The sequence below is a fragment of the Antedon mediterranea genome, chromosome 1, assembly GCF_964355755.1.
Source record: "Antedon mediterranea chromosome 1, ecAntMedi1.1, whole genome shotgun sequence".
Taxonomy (NCBI): Eukaryota; Metazoa; Echinodermata; class Crinoidea; order Comatulida; family Antedonidae; genus Antedon; species Antedon mediterranea.
Window position 1 is genome coordinate 37,540,479 of NC_092670.1, and position 17,928 is coordinate 37,558,406.

The 17,928-nt window shown below is 33.1% G+C and overlaps 2 protein-coding genes across 2 annotated transcripts; one reads left to right on the plus strand and one right to left on the minus strand.

Annotated features, from left to right (window-relative positions):
• The first annotated feature begins 485 nt into the window (after positions 1–485).
• On the plus strand, positions 486–9,114 carry LOC140056436 (protein disulfide-isomerase A4-like). The gene is made up of 10 exons (XM_072101837.1): positions 486–643; positions 1,053–1,203; positions 1,843–2,048; positions 4,191–4,329; positions 5,070–5,275; positions 5,921–6,079; positions 6,611–6,759; positions 7,209–7,365; positions 7,453–7,689; positions 8,148–9,114. Exons 1-10 carry the CDS (start codon positions 544–546, stop codon positions 8,567–8,569), a joined length of 1,926 nt encoding a protein of 641 aa, XP_071957938.1. The 5' UTR covers positions 486–543; the 3' UTR covers positions 8,570–9,114.
• Positions 9,115–9,611: 497 nt separating this feature from the next.
• On the minus strand, positions 9,612–16,866 carry LOC140056605 (ras-related protein M-Ras-like). Its single transcript, XM_072102071.1, has 5 exons — positions 16,678–16,866; positions 15,365–15,655; positions 14,515–14,668; positions 11,513–11,612; positions 9,612–11,407 (listed from the first exon to the last, which is right to left on the minus strand). The coding sequence occupies exons 2-5, from the start codon at positions 15,549–15,551 to the stop codon at positions 11,261–11,263; spliced, it is 588 nt and encodes a 195-aa protein (XP_071958172.1). The 5' UTR covers positions 15,552–15,655; positions 16,678–16,866; the 3' UTR covers positions 9,612–11,260.
• Positions 16,867–17,928: the final 1,062 nt, after the last annotated feature.

Sequence of the window (17,928 nt, forward strand, 5' to 3'; positions counted from 1 at the left end):
CCAATCGTGTACCTATTGACAATAAATTTTTCATTTAAATAAATAATTTCTATTCTGTTGTCTACTTAAAATTATAAACCAGAATATAATAACACGTTATGAACCAAATATATTTATTATTATTATAGATTTATTGAATTTACATACAGAATTTAAAAATCTATTTTGGAGATTATTTCTCTCACAATTTTGAAGCAGACGACGTATAGTTCCTAACACCGACATGGCAAAGTGTTATTGGTCTAAAGTATTTTGGACAATATATCTATCCGCATAAACTTTTTCAATTTCAAATTGCAAACTTATTAGTATAATCTATCCACCGATTACAGTTGATTATGTATTATATAAGTATTTTGCAACAATTGATGGTACAATAGAAATAAACTTTGAAAGGAAATCACCATTTCTATAACTACTTTATGACAGGTTTGAAGACAAACTAAATGATTGAGTGAGTGGGTTTCACACACTGACAATAACACTGTCGTGTCACTAATTTGAAGGAGGCCCACGGAACCGGTGTGAGGTAGAAACGTGAGGATGTTTTCGGCTAAGTTCCTAACTTTTCTTATCTTTGGCTTGCTAATATTTGGTAGGCAACTCTGTAAAGCTGACGAGGATGCAGCTACGGATGCTCCAGGTATTTATAGCTGTTATAATTTCAGTAGCTTAGCTAGCTCTAGGTAGGCCTAGACATGCATCTCCCCTGCTGCATAGCATAGACCATAGGCTAATAGGCCTACATCATGATCATGATACACAGACTGAGGATGGTATATGAAGATAGGCATGGGCTATATAGGTAGGACGGGTAGGCTTTGCTTAGATTCATTCATCTTTCACCGAGCACTGCCTGTATAAAATGCACCGACCTACATAAACAACAATACAAGAGGAGACCAATCGTGCTTTAATTATTTAGGCATATTAGTTTGAAGCAGGCACTCTGATTTGAAGATAGTAAAATTTGAAAATAAAACCATTTAATCTTTATTTATAACCAACCAAGAAGTATTAAAATAATAAATCATTTTTTGTTTGTTATTTAGCTGAAACCGAGACCGGAAATGAAGAGGAGGCTGAAGATAGTGCGGATCCTGTAGTGGAAGAGGAGGGCGATGTTATTGTTCTAACAAATGAGAATTTTGACTTTGTTGTTATGGACAAAGAAATAATTTTAGTAGAATTTTATGCTCCTTGGTAAGTGGACAAATGAAGTGGATCGACTTGGTCCATGCCTATCTCTTGGAGTCCTAGTACTAAACACCATGCAACATGTCCAATGCTATACATAATAATTCCACACACGCCTTTCCCTAGATGCTATTAGATGTTATTGTTTAGTACAGTAATCCATACCCCCCTAAATAATCAACTCACTCGTACATCTAACTGAAATTCTTTTTACTTCACCATTGCTAATACCCTTTCTCTTCATAACAGATATCGATATCAACTTGGCTGTCTTACTTTTAAACCTCTCCATAATCTTGCTACTCAATCTATCTCTCAATTACATTTTTATGTCTCGTCATGATGTATTTTTGTGAGGGTCCCTAATGATCAGCTTCGACTGGATGGTCCACCCTAATAAAATATTGTTGAAATAAAATTAATAAATAATAAGACTGATTTGCCATTAAGCTGTTTAGTGGGTACAGTATACTTGTCAGACAATGTCTGACAAGGTCTTTATTTTAATTGTGTTGAACTTATATATACACAAATACATTATACAACAAACCTGTGGCAGTAAAAGAAGCTATTTGTATTCCAACATTGTATATATTATTTGCAGTAGTACACAAAATGCTAATTTGTTATTGTATTCAATTTCAGGTGTGGACACTGTAAAAGATTAGAGCCTGAATATAAGAAAGCTGCAAAAACTTTGAAAGAGAATGATCCACCTGTAGCTCTTGCAAAGCTTGATGCAACTGCTCATGCTGACGCAGCAGGACGCTACGATGTATCTGGATACCCTACCCTCAAAATATTCCGCAATGGAAAGGCGTACGACTACAAAGGTCCTCGTGAAGAGGCTGGTAAGGAGTACCATTTTGGTATTTGTTTTTTACTTGGTAACCTCTTCAGTCAAAGACTGCTCTCCCCGAGGGCCCAGTTATGATCAGTGGCTGTGTGTGTACTATTACACCGGGGTAACCCTACTCGTCTTGAAAGATGTACTAGGTTATTTAAAGTGCACATGAGCTAGATGTGTACACTGCTGGGGTAGCACTAACATTTCATTTTGTTTAGCCATTTGGCGAAAGTCAAAATATTTTTTTAGTCAAATCAGTTTATCTATAGCCAAAATGGCTAAAGTCTAATTTTTTTATTTAGCCAAATGAATCGGTTTATAGCCAACATTTAAAATTTTTGAAATATAGTGGTAAAAACATTTTAGTCAATTTATCTATGTCAACAGGTCTATACACTGTTCCCTGAACATTTTTGTAAGGCACTGAGATAAAGTAAAGAACCATGCCTACTGTATATCACTGTATGATTAAAAAAAATATTTTTTTTTTGTATTTTTTTTACATGATCAAAACAATTGTTCAAATTGTTTTTAATCATACAGCATTTTATACAGTTATCAATTTAATAAGAAACATTTTACAGTTTTCTGAAATCCCCTGAACGCTATGTTACTTTTGTTTTTTACGCTTGGCTGGTCATGTTTGCGTGTGGCGTACCAGGCGAAAATCGTGTCCTAGAATCACTCAGAATCACCGCCGCGCAGCCGGTTAATGTTTTTAAATTGGGTATGCTCAAGAGGTGCAAAAGTGCAGAACCGCCGGCCTAGGCCTACAAAATTATGTACAACAACGCAACGGTATATCGTATGCTAAAAATATTGAGGGAAATGCCTGGAATTTTTATCATTTTATTTTATTGATGATCCTCCTTTATCTGCAAAAAAATAAAAACATTATTAGATAGATCTACATTGTTATATAATTATGTAAACATTTTGTATATTCTTAAGTTGTTGGAATTCAATCATGATTAAGTCAATTACAAGGCGGTAGACCGGGAACCAGTCAACTGACAGAAGAGGGCTCTCAATGTCATTTCTATTGACGTACCTGCACACAATATTCATAACCACACACCCCCACTTTAATAATGGAATAACCCTAAAAAAAAACTCCAGAGCCAAAACGGCAGTTGATCCATTCCGCTAGCAAACGAACACTCGTATCGTTGTTAAACGTAAGATAATATAGGCCAAAGCACAGAGTACACGTCTCTCCATCCCTCAAGGCTGCGCCGAAGCGTTTCTGTCAGGGCGAGAAATTTATCCGATTATTATTAATTTTACACAACAAGACAGAAGCCGGCGGCCGGCCCCGCTCAGATGCACGTGTGTGTTCAGCTAAATCCCCGTTAGACTTTACCATTTCCCGCATGTTGTTTTGTTTACACTACTGACGCACGAGGGAAGTTTATTAAGGCTAAAATATGAAACTACATTAAATTGGAAGACTCTAAAATGCATAACGCATACATTTTTGATTTCGATAAGATTAAGACGTCATTCATCGAAGATACTATAATGTTTCTTTTTAATCTGAAAAGTACACCCCTATCGAAAAATAGACAATCCCGGTAATTAGCCGACCGTCGGCTACGTAGTCGATCGTTTGTGCAGCGCACAACACGTGATAGTTTGGGTAGACTTCATCGTCCATGTGTCGTGTAACGTCTGTCTCTCTGTGCAGTCTACCTCTGCTATCTCCATCTTTTTGAAATAACAAAGAGACGCCTGGTACAACGAAACAAGTTGACGAAAAATGGAGCTTGAAGTAAACAATGTGATAACAAACAAAATAAATGCTTGGAGATCGACAAATGGACCTTTTAGTTGGACTTTATGCTTTCGCCAAAATGGTTATTTAATTATCTATTTTATCATATGTCATCACCAAAATGGCTAAAGTAGCCGTTTTATTTTTCGCCAATCTAGAAACGTTTTCGCCCATGGCGACTTGGCGATCGGCCAGTGCAAGCCTAGCACTGGACCTACAGTAGGGTTTATAGTCCTTATCTGAGAAGACTTGATGCCATTCATCCAATAACTTGATGCTCACTGGCCCATTAGTTAGACAGCTGTAAGATGTGAATAGATAATTGTACTCCTGTTGATTTTTTGAAATGGTTTTTTTGATTTTATTTTTCAGGTATTGTGAGCTACATGAAGGAGCAAGCAGATCCTAGCTGGGCACCACCTCCAGAGGCAGTCATCACGTTGACAGACGCAACATTTGATGAGGTCGTCAACAAAGAAGAGTTGATTCTTGTTGAATTCTATGCACCTTGGTATGTTCTGCTAAAGCTCTGTCAAACAGATGGGACAAAAAAATATGATGTGCCCATATATGAACATGATGATATCACTACCATATTTGGGCATATCACTACTATGTTTGAGCACATCACACTAGTTTGATAGTGTAGACAGCTTAATAAGACGTTTCTCAAATAATATTGTGCGCTGTGAACCTATTCAACCTTATTAAAACAAGGTCGAAAACTAAAATAGGAAGTATTCAGTTTCACAAATAAAATACTGTAGCAACCTAGCGCGCTGTTGTTGATGGGAAGAGGCTATTGGCACGAACGGTTAACAGCATATAATAATTTATTTATTTTCTATCTGCATAGGTGAATTTTTTTTAATGATCATGCACCTAGTTCGCTGTGCTGATAAGACAACAGAATTAAGGATTATGTGTCACCTTGCCAATAGAAAACAAAGCATTAGATGCATAGTTGACGTTGTCGATAGGGTCAACTGTGCTAATAGCGATGATACTAATTATTCTGTATCATTGATAGAAAATACTATTGCATTGATTGAAAATACTATTGCATTGATTGAAAATACTATTGCATTGATTGAAAATACTATTGCATTGATTGAAAATACTATTGCATTGATTGAAAATACTATTGCATTGATTGAAAATACTATTGCATGGTCGACCAAACCTATAGAAACTTTAAATTACACACTAATCACAAAACAAGTCAATAATAATTATATTCTTTTACTTCAGGTGTGGTCACTGCAAAAAGCTAGCCCCAGAATATGAAGATGCAGCACAGCAATTGAAAAAGTTTGATCCCCCAATTCCACTAGCTAAAGTGGATGCAACAGAAGCAACAGAAAGCGCTGGTAGATTTGGAGTTACTGGCTACCCAACGCTTAAAATCTTCAGGAATGGAAAAGATTATGAATATAATGGACCACGAGATGGCCCAGGTAAGTTACTGTTATCAATATGTCGCCCTCTACTTTTATTAGACACTGGTCCAGCATACAATGTCTATGTCTTTATCTTATTTCTTTATACTAATTTTAATATTATTATGATTGTAGTACACTGAAAGTATCTATTTTTATTTCATCGTTTTTGTTTTTATTTATTATTTTAAGTAGTAAATTGTATTAGTTTAAATGTATGTGTATTATTTCTGGTGTCTTTCTCGAGACAAGAAACTTGATTTCTTCTAGAGAAGACCCTAAATGATGGCTTATTACTATGTTTTCATTTATGTACACACATATATTATACTGTATAATGCCATTGTTGAACAAATAAATGTTTTTTGAACTTTTGAACTTGATGTACAGACTCTAGTCAATCACAACACACCTGGATCATTGCCGTTTTAAACATGCTGTTTAGTATTGGTTCTATTGTATGATCATAACAATTCTATTCAATTGTACTATTGCATGACAGATTTTTGTGAAAAAAAAACTGATAATGAATGTTTCAAAATTCGTTGAAAACCAGTCCTATTTAACTTGCCAATCAATCTTCCAACCCATAGAAATATTCTCTCTATTCAACTCATAAACATTCATTATTGTACACTGATAAAACAATATTTCATTCTTCAGGAATAATCGATTATATGCAGAAACAATCAGGCGATAGTTCAAAGAATAAAGCAACATTGAAGGACATGAAGAAGTTCTTAGAACATCAGGATGATGTCAGCATTGTTGGCTTTTTTAGTAGTGAAGAAGATGATCTATACAAGATGTACCTTGACAAAGGTATGTAGTATAGCAATGTTAGTCACAATGAGGCCCAGACTTTATACCCACACATACGATGATTAAAGCTCTGTCTACTCTATCAAACTAGTGATATCCCCACATATGGTAAAAATATGACATCATCATGTCCATATTTAGGGCACATCACATTTTTTGTCACATAAAATTTGATAGTGTAGACAAAAGTTTAAAACACAAGAAAGAAGATTATATATATATGTATGTATGCCGTTCTGTGTCTTTATTAATAACAATAAGCCTCAAAGGAGGGGTTTATAAGCACGATAAATTATAAAATAGTTTATCCATCCTGTAATTGGCGTATTTGTGCTCACTGTTGGATGCGTATAAAATAAAAAATATTAATAATAATAATAATATTATGAAAAATTCTAAATTAAAACTTAGTTTATAAGCATGATTTATAAGCATGATAAATTATGAAATAGTTTATCCATCCTGAAATTGGCGAGTTTGTGCTCGCTGTAGGAAGCGTATGAAATAAAAAAAAAATTGTTTTAATTTCAGGTAATAGTTTACGTGATGACTACCGATTTGCCCACACATTTGATGCGACGGTTATAAGCCACTACAAAGCAAAAACTGAATCTATTGTTGTCTTTGTACCAGAACGATTCCAAAGCAAGTATGAACCAAAGAGATATGTGTTCACACAGGTAAGAATGGATACTTTATACTGGCCACAAGAAAGTTACTTTCCTTTTATGCAGTCAGTGAACTATAAATTGTGACACCTTAAGCTCTGTCTGCACTATCAAACTAGTTTGATAAAAAAAAATGTGATGTGCTCAAATATGGTAGTGATATGCCCAAATGTGGTAGTGATATGCCCAAATGTGGTAGTGATATGCCGAAATATGGTAGTGATGTGACATCATGTCCATATACCCTGTATGGGCACATCACATTTTTTTGTCGCATAAAGTTTGATTGTGTAAACAGAGCTTTAGACTGGCCTTTAAAAATGCTTTTAGTTTTAAGATAGTTTCTCGGTTTTTTTTTTTGAGTTTCCTAAATGACCCATATACACCATTTCATAATATATTGCATGGAGGTTTTTTTATGCACTTAAAATTAAAAAATTGAATTTTATCAACTGTCTTAGGCTGATGGAGACTCCGATGATCTTGAGGAATTCTATGAAAAACACCAATTGCCGTTGGTTGGGCAGATGACAAAGGCAAATCAAGAAAAGCGATATGCAGGCCGCCCTCTATTGGTTGCTTATTATTCCGTTGACTGGAGTTTTGAATACAGAGTTGGTAAGTGAAACTTTGTTTGGTGTTTAAACGTGTTTATGGAACTTGTTTTTGAGTTGAGTACAATGAACATTAATTTACACATTCTAGCCACTGAGATCTGGCGTAAGAAGTTATTAGACGTTGCTAAGGACTACAAAGATTTGACCTTTGCCATCGCGGACGAGGAAGAGTTCAAAGATCAACTGAAAGAGCTTGAGCTGGATGACAGCGGTGAAGAAATAAGCATCGGTATCTGGGGAAATGACAAAAAGAAGTTTAGGATGGATCCAGAGGAAGATTTTGATGACGAAGAGTTGAGAGAATTTATTGATGACTGGAAAAAAGGTAAATCAGTATTTATTTACTTAATTTACAATAGATTGGTTCTGGCTACTACCATATGAATGATCTCGTTAGACCTTATCATACAGTTTATCAGTAAAGTGGTTTTCTTAAGCCTAGTCTACACAAGCAAGTTTGTCAACTACTGAAGTTTACACCAGCAAACTTTGATAAACCTTTCTTGACAAATTCAGAGTTTGTTGAGTTTGTTTACAGAGGTAGCTTAAAGCTCTATCTACACTATCAAACTATATTGAGAAAAAATGTGTGATGTACACAAATATGGTAGTGGTATGCCCAAATATGGTAGTGATATAGCATCATCATGTCCATATATGGGCACATCATATTCTTGTTACATACAGTTTGAAAGTGGAGACAGAGCTTTAAACAATAAATAAATGTGTATCCTTTTAGTTTAGTTATCACTTGGTAACTTCAAAATTCTGTTCTCTGTACAGGTAAAGTTGATCCTGTTGTTAAATCACAGCCAACCCCAAAGAAGAACAATGGACCAGTTACGATTGTTACTGGAAAAACATTTGAAAAGATCGTTTTGGACAAATCTAAAGACGTCCTATTGGAATTGTATGCTCCTTGGTGTGGACATTGCAAAAAACTGGAGCCGATCTTCAAGAAACTAGGCAAGAAATATAAAGATAACAAAAATATAGTTATAGCTAAGATGGATGCCACAGCCAATGATGTGCCATCTCTAAGTTACACCCATATGGGATTCCCAACACTTTATTTCGCAAAAGCTAATGATAAACAAAAGCCAGTTAAGTTTGAAACTGGCGAGCGTTCGTTGGAAAAGTTGGTAGAATTTATTGAATACCATGCTACAGTTGATTTGAAAAAGGGGGCAAAGACCGAGTTATAAGACACAAATTATTCCCATCCATTTTTTTTTTTAGGTGTGGGAAATTTTTTTTTTTTTAACTAAATTTATTTCTTAACATTTTACATTTTTGTTCAAATTTTGTTATCACATCAGTAAAAAAATTTTTTCAAGGGCACCAACCAATTTTTAAATAACTTTAATGATCAAAGTTAGTTTAAACTGAAAAATTGTTGGAAAAACAAACAGGTTATCTTTATTTTACACTGATTAACATTCCTAATTTTTACTCGATTAGATCCAACTTTTGTAGATGGTGGTGGGTTGTGTCTGATAGAATTATTTAAATTTTTCCCTTTTTCAAATATTTCATTTTTTTTTCCCAATCTTGCTTAGTTCACTTTATATAATACTGAGATCCAGTATAATACATTTGGACAACTCTACTTTCAAATTAATGGACACCTTTAAATGGACAATATTATTTATTTTAAACTAATCTATGCAGTTAATAATCATGAATATCTGTTCTACAATACAGATGTACCTCCAAATAAGGACCATTGCTAGAATAATTTATATTAAAATATAAAACACAGGTGTATCTCCAAATAAGGACCATTGTTAGAATAATTTATATTAAAATATAAAACACAGGTGTACCTCCAGATAAGTACTATTGCTAGAATAATTTCAGTTAGCATATGTAACACAGGTGTACCTCCAGATAAGTACTATTGCTAGAATCATTTCAGTTAGCATATGTAACACAGGTGTACCTCCAGATAAGTACTATTGCTAGAATCATTTCAGTTAGCATATGTAATACAGGTGTACCTCCAGATAAGTACTATTGCTAGTACCCAAACTAAGTATATAGAATCGTGCAGTATTTGGAATACAAGTGGTTGGCAGCTAAATTTGAGGAACTTCCGTAAATATCAATGATCTTTATTTGGAGGTAGATCTTACACAGTCATATTGCCAAAGTTATCGGGTATAAAATATTTGAATAATTTATGACCAGTTTACAGATAACAAAAAGAGTCATTATTTCAGAGGCTGTTCAATACAATAAAACTCTTGTTATAAAAAAAAAAACATTTTTTATTATATTTTTCTGTGAAAGAATATTGAGAATATATTAATTACTAATAATTCCATAATTAATTTACTGCACATCAGTATTGTACTTACATTTGAGATTGCAAATAATAATTTATTATAGCATAAAGATTTCTCCATGATTCAATAGCAAAACAGTATCAGATATAGGTACTGTACAGGAAAAAATTACATAAACAAATTATATACATAAGGCAGCACAAGTAAATAAATATTGCTTAAACACTCATTGACCTTAAATTGACCCCATTCTTCAATCCAAAGGCTGATCTCTAAACTAAATTCTGTCAAAAAATTATTTTAGATTATCAAAACAATTTATAAGATTGGGTGGTCGTATGAAATAAATGTCAGAATGTCCCAACTTTACCTCATTTAATATTCGTTAACTTAGAAAAACCACGAAAACCAGGCTTACAAACCAAAATATAGACTTTTGCTAACAAAATATATAACTTTTTGTTACTACTATACAATTTAAAACTAAACTATTTTCTAATCTACATGTAATATACTTTGATAATCTTTTTTAAAATTTCGGATACCAATTGAATACCCGAAGAATTAAATATTAATTATCATGTCGATATTATATATATTATAACGCACCTGATTTTATTCTTAAATTAGGCATCACGTGACATTTTTAATTAGCCCTATCTCATGGAAAAATGATATCTAATGAATGGCTTTAATGCACGTTCAGCTTTCTTTTGAGAATTTTTGCCATGCGACGTTGTTGACTGATCTCATTCGGAAATCATTCTACTCCGCATCTAAGGTTGGAACACTGCCCTTTTTAATGGCCTAGATTCCCGGCCTAGCATTCGTCAATGATTTATGATGAATAAATAACTTGAATAAGTAGGTGTGTTATAAAACAAATAATTAATGTTTTGTTGAATGGAGAGAATATTTCAACGACTGCTCTATTTTTCAACTCACTCACCATTAAACCTGTAAACATTAATTATTTGTGTTTGTATTGTCTACTTTGATGCCTTTAGTTGTCTGAACCTTCTGGTAGTTGTGCTATATAGAAGGTCTATAGAAATCAACTTAAGATGTTAACTGGTCATGTTCACATCCTATCTTACATTGCGTCTATAGTATACATTTACATATTAGGTGCTTGTCACCTTGATATGCAAAGTACCTAATCTGTGTAACAGCACTTCTGACTCAATGGTCAACAGTCAACTGGTACTGGTTCAATTAACCGTCTTCATAGAGACATCGATATAAAGCTGGCATTCAGATTAATGCTACTTTTAAGTGTACTTTTTCAAAGTGACATACGAAAACCGTATTATATATGGCACGGCACATGTGCAAAATGAGTGCAATACAAAAGATTCTTTGTTTTTTTACCATTAAAAGCACGAGCATAAGGCAGACTAGGCTACAGTGGCGTAACGGCTACGGCATTAAAATATGTCGAAAAAGGCTAAAAACTCCTGAGGCCTCCGCCGTTGGAGAGCCACTTAGGGTTCCTAAACCAGGAGCCTCAGCGTTACACCACTGCTAGGCTGGTAAATTATTTCAATTCCACTGTACACACAATCTCAATATTGTCTTAATGATGTATTTCTGATAATGGCAGTAATGTCAAAGAACGGTGCAGTCGTGGAAACAACCAGTTGTTTTACTTGGTTTTCCTTCCTCTGGCGAGCGGCGTATTACGCGTACCAATTCGTGGAATGCGGTATCGATGTTCTGAGGCGGATTCTTGGCACTTGTTTCAATGTACTGAAGCTGTGAAGGAAATACATTTATATTTAAAATGGATACCTATTATTATAGAGCATTTGCAGTGGCAACAATTTTGAAAGGTGGGAGGAAGAAATGTCTTGTACTTACTCCAAATTGCATCGCAACATTCTGGCCTTCTTCTTTAGTGACCTTGCGTTGATGAACAAGGTCAACTTTGTTAGCAACGAGAATCATGGGATAGCAGTCTCTACAATGATAAAACCAAATTAAAAGTAATAAAATATGACAAATAATAAAGACTAATTCTGTGAATAAGTGCATAACTACAGTCAATGATTAGCACAATAAATGTACAAAGTCTGCCGATATGAAGACGACACCAAAGTATCTGGGTGAAGTACTTTTTTTATGGTAAAACACAGCATGGTTGCTTATCATAGTAGTAGTAGTAGCCTAGTAACCGTGTTATATTTAGACAAGATTGTTATACATAAATCAATTAACATTCTGTAAGCCTCTCCAATTAAACGGATGCCCAGGATATGCAATGTCCTTGACGGAATTGATAGTAATTGGTTGTCATAGTGCATTCAAACTTTAAAGTATGTATTTTACCCCAAAAACATGAAAAATGAAGATTAATAAAATCAGACTTTAAATAGGCCATTTTGCAGTTTTGATAAGATTATTCACTTCTCTAAAAAAAAAAATAAAAAAATAATTATTTCACTTATAAAAAAAATTTTTTTTCAGGTAAATACACTTTTTTTCGATCTAGTCTTTGGTCAAAGTGAATAACTATTAAGTGACATAAAATTGGCATATTCAACAAAAACATTTTTGGGGGACAGTTTAATTTATGTCATAAATTTTAATTTGATTTTACTGTAGTAGGCCTACTAACTTTTTTTCCCATAGAGGAATTTAGTTAGTACATCACTCAGGCTGGTATTATACACTAAATAAAATTGTGCATTTAGAGATGGTCCCTTAATAGATTTTCTCACTTGTCTTATGGATATTTTAATCTAAAGCTCTGTCTACATTATCATGTGACAATAAAATGTGATGTGCCCAAATATGGGCATGAGATGATGTCATATCACTACCATATTTGGGAATATCACTACCATTTGGGCACATCACACTTTTCAAACTAGTTTGATAGTGTAGACAGAGCTTTAAATTGTAATTATTTTTTTATGAAAAGAATGAAATAACAAAACTAATAACTGATAAACATTGTTATTATATACTGTATGTAATAATTAAAGATGTATTGTCTTGTCAAAAACATGAAAAATGAAGATTAATTAAATCAGACTTTGAATATGTTATTTTGTAATTTTAATAAAGTTAATCACTTCCGTAGAAAAAAAAACCACAAAAAAATAATGTTTTCACTTATAAAATGACAAAATAAATGCTTAAATTCAACCAAAAACCAATTGGCTGGCAGCCAACTTGACCATTTTTGCTTTAAATTACAGTTTTTTTCAGGTAAATACATTTTTTTCGATCCAATTTTTGGTCAAACTGGATAACTATTAGGTGACATTAAAATGGGGGACAATACATCTTTAAAAAGAATATTGATTTTCCTTTCCAAGAATTGTTATCTGTTCTACTAGTTTAATTGACTTAATGGATTTACGGGCTGGTTCATTACAGTGCTGCTTCTTCTGCTTTTTAATTAGCCTCTGTGATTTGTTTCTTGCTACTGATCACTATAGTCGCCACTTTACTGTAATGCTAAATGTCAAATATTGAATATGTATATAAAAAGTGATTTATTCTACTCTTAATCATTACCTTGTTAATAGTATACAAATAATGGAAAGTTTTATGAGTTGAATTGGGAGATATTTCATGAGTTGAGTTTAGTCAAAAAGCTGAACATGCAATAGTATACAAATAATAAATGTTTATGAGTGGATTGGTACAAATAATGGCATGAGGTAAATGATGAAAGGTTTTTTTTTTTAATTAAAAAAAAGTATTAATTGTAGGACCGTTTAATAGTGCATACTATTGCACACCATGTGACCAATAATTGAAAGGAAATTAACCAATCAAACGGCAAGGATACAGGTTTGATGGTTGATTTAAACGGATTGATTTGATCTGACCTCAAAATATAAATCATAATGGTAATATTTCAAAAGTATTATAAAAATATTATATTTAGGGAAATCTAATTTACTTTTTGTAAAACGTTAAAAAACATTATTCTGCTGCATTTACTGCAGTAACTCCATTTTGACTCTTAACCCATTACTGCAGTAAAATGCAGTTACTGCAGTAAACTAATTTTGAAAAGACCCCAGGGCTCTCTTTAAGCTTTATAAAAATATTTGTATAAGATGATGATGACGGTTTACCCGATCAACAATCTTAAAATACGGAAATAACTCCTGCCCTAGTTTTATCTTTCTGAGAATTGGATATTACTTGAATTTATTTAGGTCAAATGTATTGAAGATTGCCAATAAGTGAACTAATAATCACATGCTATTATCAGTTGTTCAGACCACTTCAATGATTCAAACGTAAAGACAGTTAGTCTCTTGTATAAATAAAGCAAATATTAAGTCAATAGGGGACAGATGAGGTCATAATTCCATAAAAAGATGGCTGCAGGTAGGATCTGCTAGCAGGCATAGGCCCCGGCCTAGGCTTAACAAAATTTAACAAAACTCAACCGATCTATTCTCATACTAATTATGACAAAAAAGAAAATTTGTGTGCCAGAACAGTAACTTAACATATATTTTTCAGATTTATTTGGTCCTTGCGGAAATTCATAATAGGCACAATCGCTCACATAAAAATACAATGATATACAAAATAGATATAAGTAAAATAAATATAAACAAGTAAAGATACACTATACAATATAGACTACAATGTGATTCAACAGTATTTGTCATTGAAAGCACGGATGGGAAAAGGAACGAATGATTTTAGATATCTGTTCTACCAGTTCTACATAGTGTGCTGCTACTTAGTTATTGCACTCACTTCCTTTCACCACAAACAAAACGAAAACTATAGAGATCCATAATCACTAGTTTAGATTTAAACCACTTCACACCTTTAACAAAATGATTAACATGGTTGATTAAGCATGAAACTGAACATGACATCACCTGTCTTTGACTCTGAGAATCTGATTGTGAAATCCAACAATATTCTCAAAGCTTGCTCGATCTGTGACTGAATAAACGAGAAGAAAACCGCCACCGCTCCTCATATACTGCTCTCTCATTGCACTAAATTCTTCCTGTCCGGCAGTATCTAAAACTTTTGAAAGAAAATGACAAAATTAATTATAATACTGTCCAAGGGCGGATCCAGCATTATAGATTAGGAGGGGGTTAAATATTTCATAAATGATAAAAACAATCCGTCAGTTTGCATAAAAATAACATTATTTAAAAAACCATGTTTATCCCCCACCTAAATCCGCGCCCGCTGTCTTGGTAGGATAACCCATCATAAAAAAAGCTCCTTTTAATTTGATACAATAGTGGTACAGGTCTTGTCTATTGAGGCATGGGATTGCGATATCACTCGCCTAACACACTTTTAAAATTCCCCCGAGTTTGGTAATTTTCTACCCGCTAAGATACAAACAGCAAGTGAAATTTGTAGCACACTTGCAAGTGAGTTGCCAATTTACAAATTCATCGATGTTTAAAACAATTACATGTTGTTTTTTTCTCATTTTGTACATAATATTATATGTTCTTTTTTTTTACAAACACATTTTCCCCAAAAAAATGAAAAAATGAAGATTAATTAAATCCGACTTTGAATGTAGGTTTTTGTAATTTTAAGAAAAAAATGACAAAAATAAATGGTTAAATTCAACCAAAAACTATTTTTTTGCTTAAAATCACAGTTTTTTTTTTCAGGTAACTACATTTTTTTCTAACTATAAGGTGACATTAAAATGGCATATCCAACAAAAAAAATGTTTCATTTTGCACAACTTACCATCTAACATGCACCACTCTCCATCTACTTCCTCATGCTGCATGTACGAATCCTCAATCGTTGGATCGTAATCTTCTACGAACATTTTCTGGAAGAACTGAATTGTAATTGCACTTTTACCGACACCACCGTCCCCGACAACAACCAGCTTATAAGTTGATAAATTACTACTTGAAATATCTGCCATTTCTGATGCGTTAAAATTGTTTTGATACCCGCCAGTTAGTAAGAAATACGCGTCAAAAACATATCATAATTTTTCCCACAGCTGTCATAATACAATAAGCATGTCTGCAAGCAAATAATAATTATTGTAATTAACGACCTGTCATAATTATTTCAAGGTTAATTGCTTGAATTAAGTGTGCAGGCAATTAGTACCGAGGGATCATGTCAAAATGATTCTACTCCAGTTACTGCAGAAACAAAATTATATTTAGAAAGCAAAATTACATTACATGATCCCTGTGAAATGTAAAGCTCTGTTTACATTATCAAATTTTATATGAGAAAAAAATGTGATGTGCCTATATATGGACATGATATGATATGATATCACTACAGTACCATATTTGGGCATATCACTACCATATTTGAGTACATCACATTTTTTTTTGTCAAACTAGTTTGATAGTACAGAGCTTTAGATACATGTTTCTGACAATCAATCAATCAACTTTAAAAAATATACAGTATTCTTAATATAATGGCTTCATCCGGATATTACAGATCCGGATGAAGTATAAAGGATTGGTCTGGATTTCCTGGATACGCTAGATCACATCCCTTCATAACCACAAGGTGGAAAAGGTATGAGGCTCTACAGGGAAGTAAAAAATACTATTTAATAATGGTTACAATTACTTTCTTTTATTGATTTATTGGTAAATAATTATGCAACATACAGTATTTTAATTATGTAATACAGATGTTTAAAACAAATTATGAGAGGGGCCCTCATATAGGCTCGGGCTATACCCTTTCACTGAATTATAAAGAGTTCTGCTGGTGGCAAGCAAAAAAGTAATCCCCCCCCCCCCCCACCTTTTTTTTTTTCAACATCTTCCCATCCTCCTATAAATATGTGAGCCAGACTCTACTGCTCATCATCACCATGAAACTACTCCAAATACTACTAAAAACAGTCCTATTAATATTGATAATTAGGAATGAACCTGATTTTTAAATTAATAATTTTAGTATTATACAGTCGTACCAACAGTATCCGATCAGTTATACATTTTGTATACTGTACATATTGATTGAAAATCAAGGAACTCTGTCGTACTTATTCTGCCTGTTGTGAGACTCACCTCAAATGTTGCGTTTCTCGCAGGAAAAATCGAAGGCTTGGGTTTTTAATAAAGATGTGGCTAGATTTCAAGTTTTAACCGATACTATACATCATCATCAAAATACTGTCATGCCACAGATTTATAAGTGCAAATTACTGTTGATGATAAAGCAAAGTAAAAACGCTAGCGCTATGTGTTTATATGTGCTTTATGATGAATAATAAAGAGAATAATAAATTATACAACTAGAGGGCGCTGTTTAATAAATTATTAATTTCTCTCACGGGAACGTAATACAAATTATGATTTGATGTAATAATATTTTGATTTTCATTTATCTTTTTATTTCGGAATATCATGGTGACATAATATTATATCCATTAGCAAAAGACAGAAAAAACAAATCTTAATCTAACAGCTCATAGAACAAAAACAAAGATATGTAAATATATAAAGTCAATGCAACAAAGCATTCCATTGTATGTGCATTCTTGACACATAATGGCCATGATCAAGGAATTACTACTTGCGTTCACACGATTTTTAAAACTAAAAACAGATTTTCTAATGAACTCATCAAAGGATGGGACAAAGATCATGCTTGCACTACAATGTCTAGGCTGTTACAGCGGCCATTATCTGTTAAACATATGTCCCCTTGAAAAAATATTTTTGTTGTTGAATATGCCATTTTAATGTCACATAATTATAGTTATTCACTTTGACCAAACATTGGATCGAAAAATAAAATATAATTAGGCCTACCTGAAAAAAATTGGCTTGAAAAGTCAATAGGTTTTTGGTTGAATTTAACTGTTTATTTTGTCTTTATAAGCGAAAAAAAAATGTTGTGGAGGTTTCTACGGAAGTAATTGACTTATTAAAACTGCAAAAGGTCTACTCATATTCTTTAAAAAAAATTAATATTATTTTTTCATGTCACTTTTTTTTACAGTGATTATAGTTATTATTTAAGCCCTCATTAGATTCTAAAAATCCCAACTTCGATACAGTATTTCAAGATGATATTCAAAGTATGACTTTTCGTTTTTAAAATAGACCTAAAATGCGGTCTTTAAAAAATATTGTTTAGACATTGTAGGCATACTTCTAGACAGTCAGCATAGGATACTTCTGAATAATTCCTACCAATGGTTTATAGCGATTTACACTCACACGCAACAAAAAAAGAAAAAGTCTATGAAACTGCTTTTCTTGCGTAAATGGTAGAGGAAAATACGAGGAAAATACCGCCATACGGCGCCACGT

Coding starts and splice junctions, on each gene's coding strand:
- LOC140056436 (XM_072101837.1), top strand. CDS start 544: ATGTTTTCGGCTAAGTTCCTAACTTTTCTTATCTTTGGCTTGCTAATA. Junction 6,080..6,610: donor CAAGATGTACCTTGACAAAG/GTATGTAGTATA, acceptor TTTTAATTTCAG/GTAATAGTTTACGTGATGAC. Junction 6,760..7,208: donor AGAGATATGTGTTCACACAG/GTAAGAATGGAT, acceptor CAACTGTCTTAG/GCTGATGGAGACTCCGATGA.
- LOC140056605 (XM_072102071.1), bottom strand. CDS start 15,551: ATGGCAGATATTTCAAGTAGTAATTTATCAACTTATAAGCTGGTTGTT. Junction 11,613..14,514: donor ATTCTCAGAGTCAAAGACAG/GTGATGTCATGT, acceptor TTATCATTGTAG/AGACTGCTATCCCATGATTC. Junction 11,408..11,512: donor ATGTTGCGATGCAATTTGGA/GTAAGTACAAGA, acceptor TTTCCTTCACAG/CTTCAGTACATTGAAACAAG.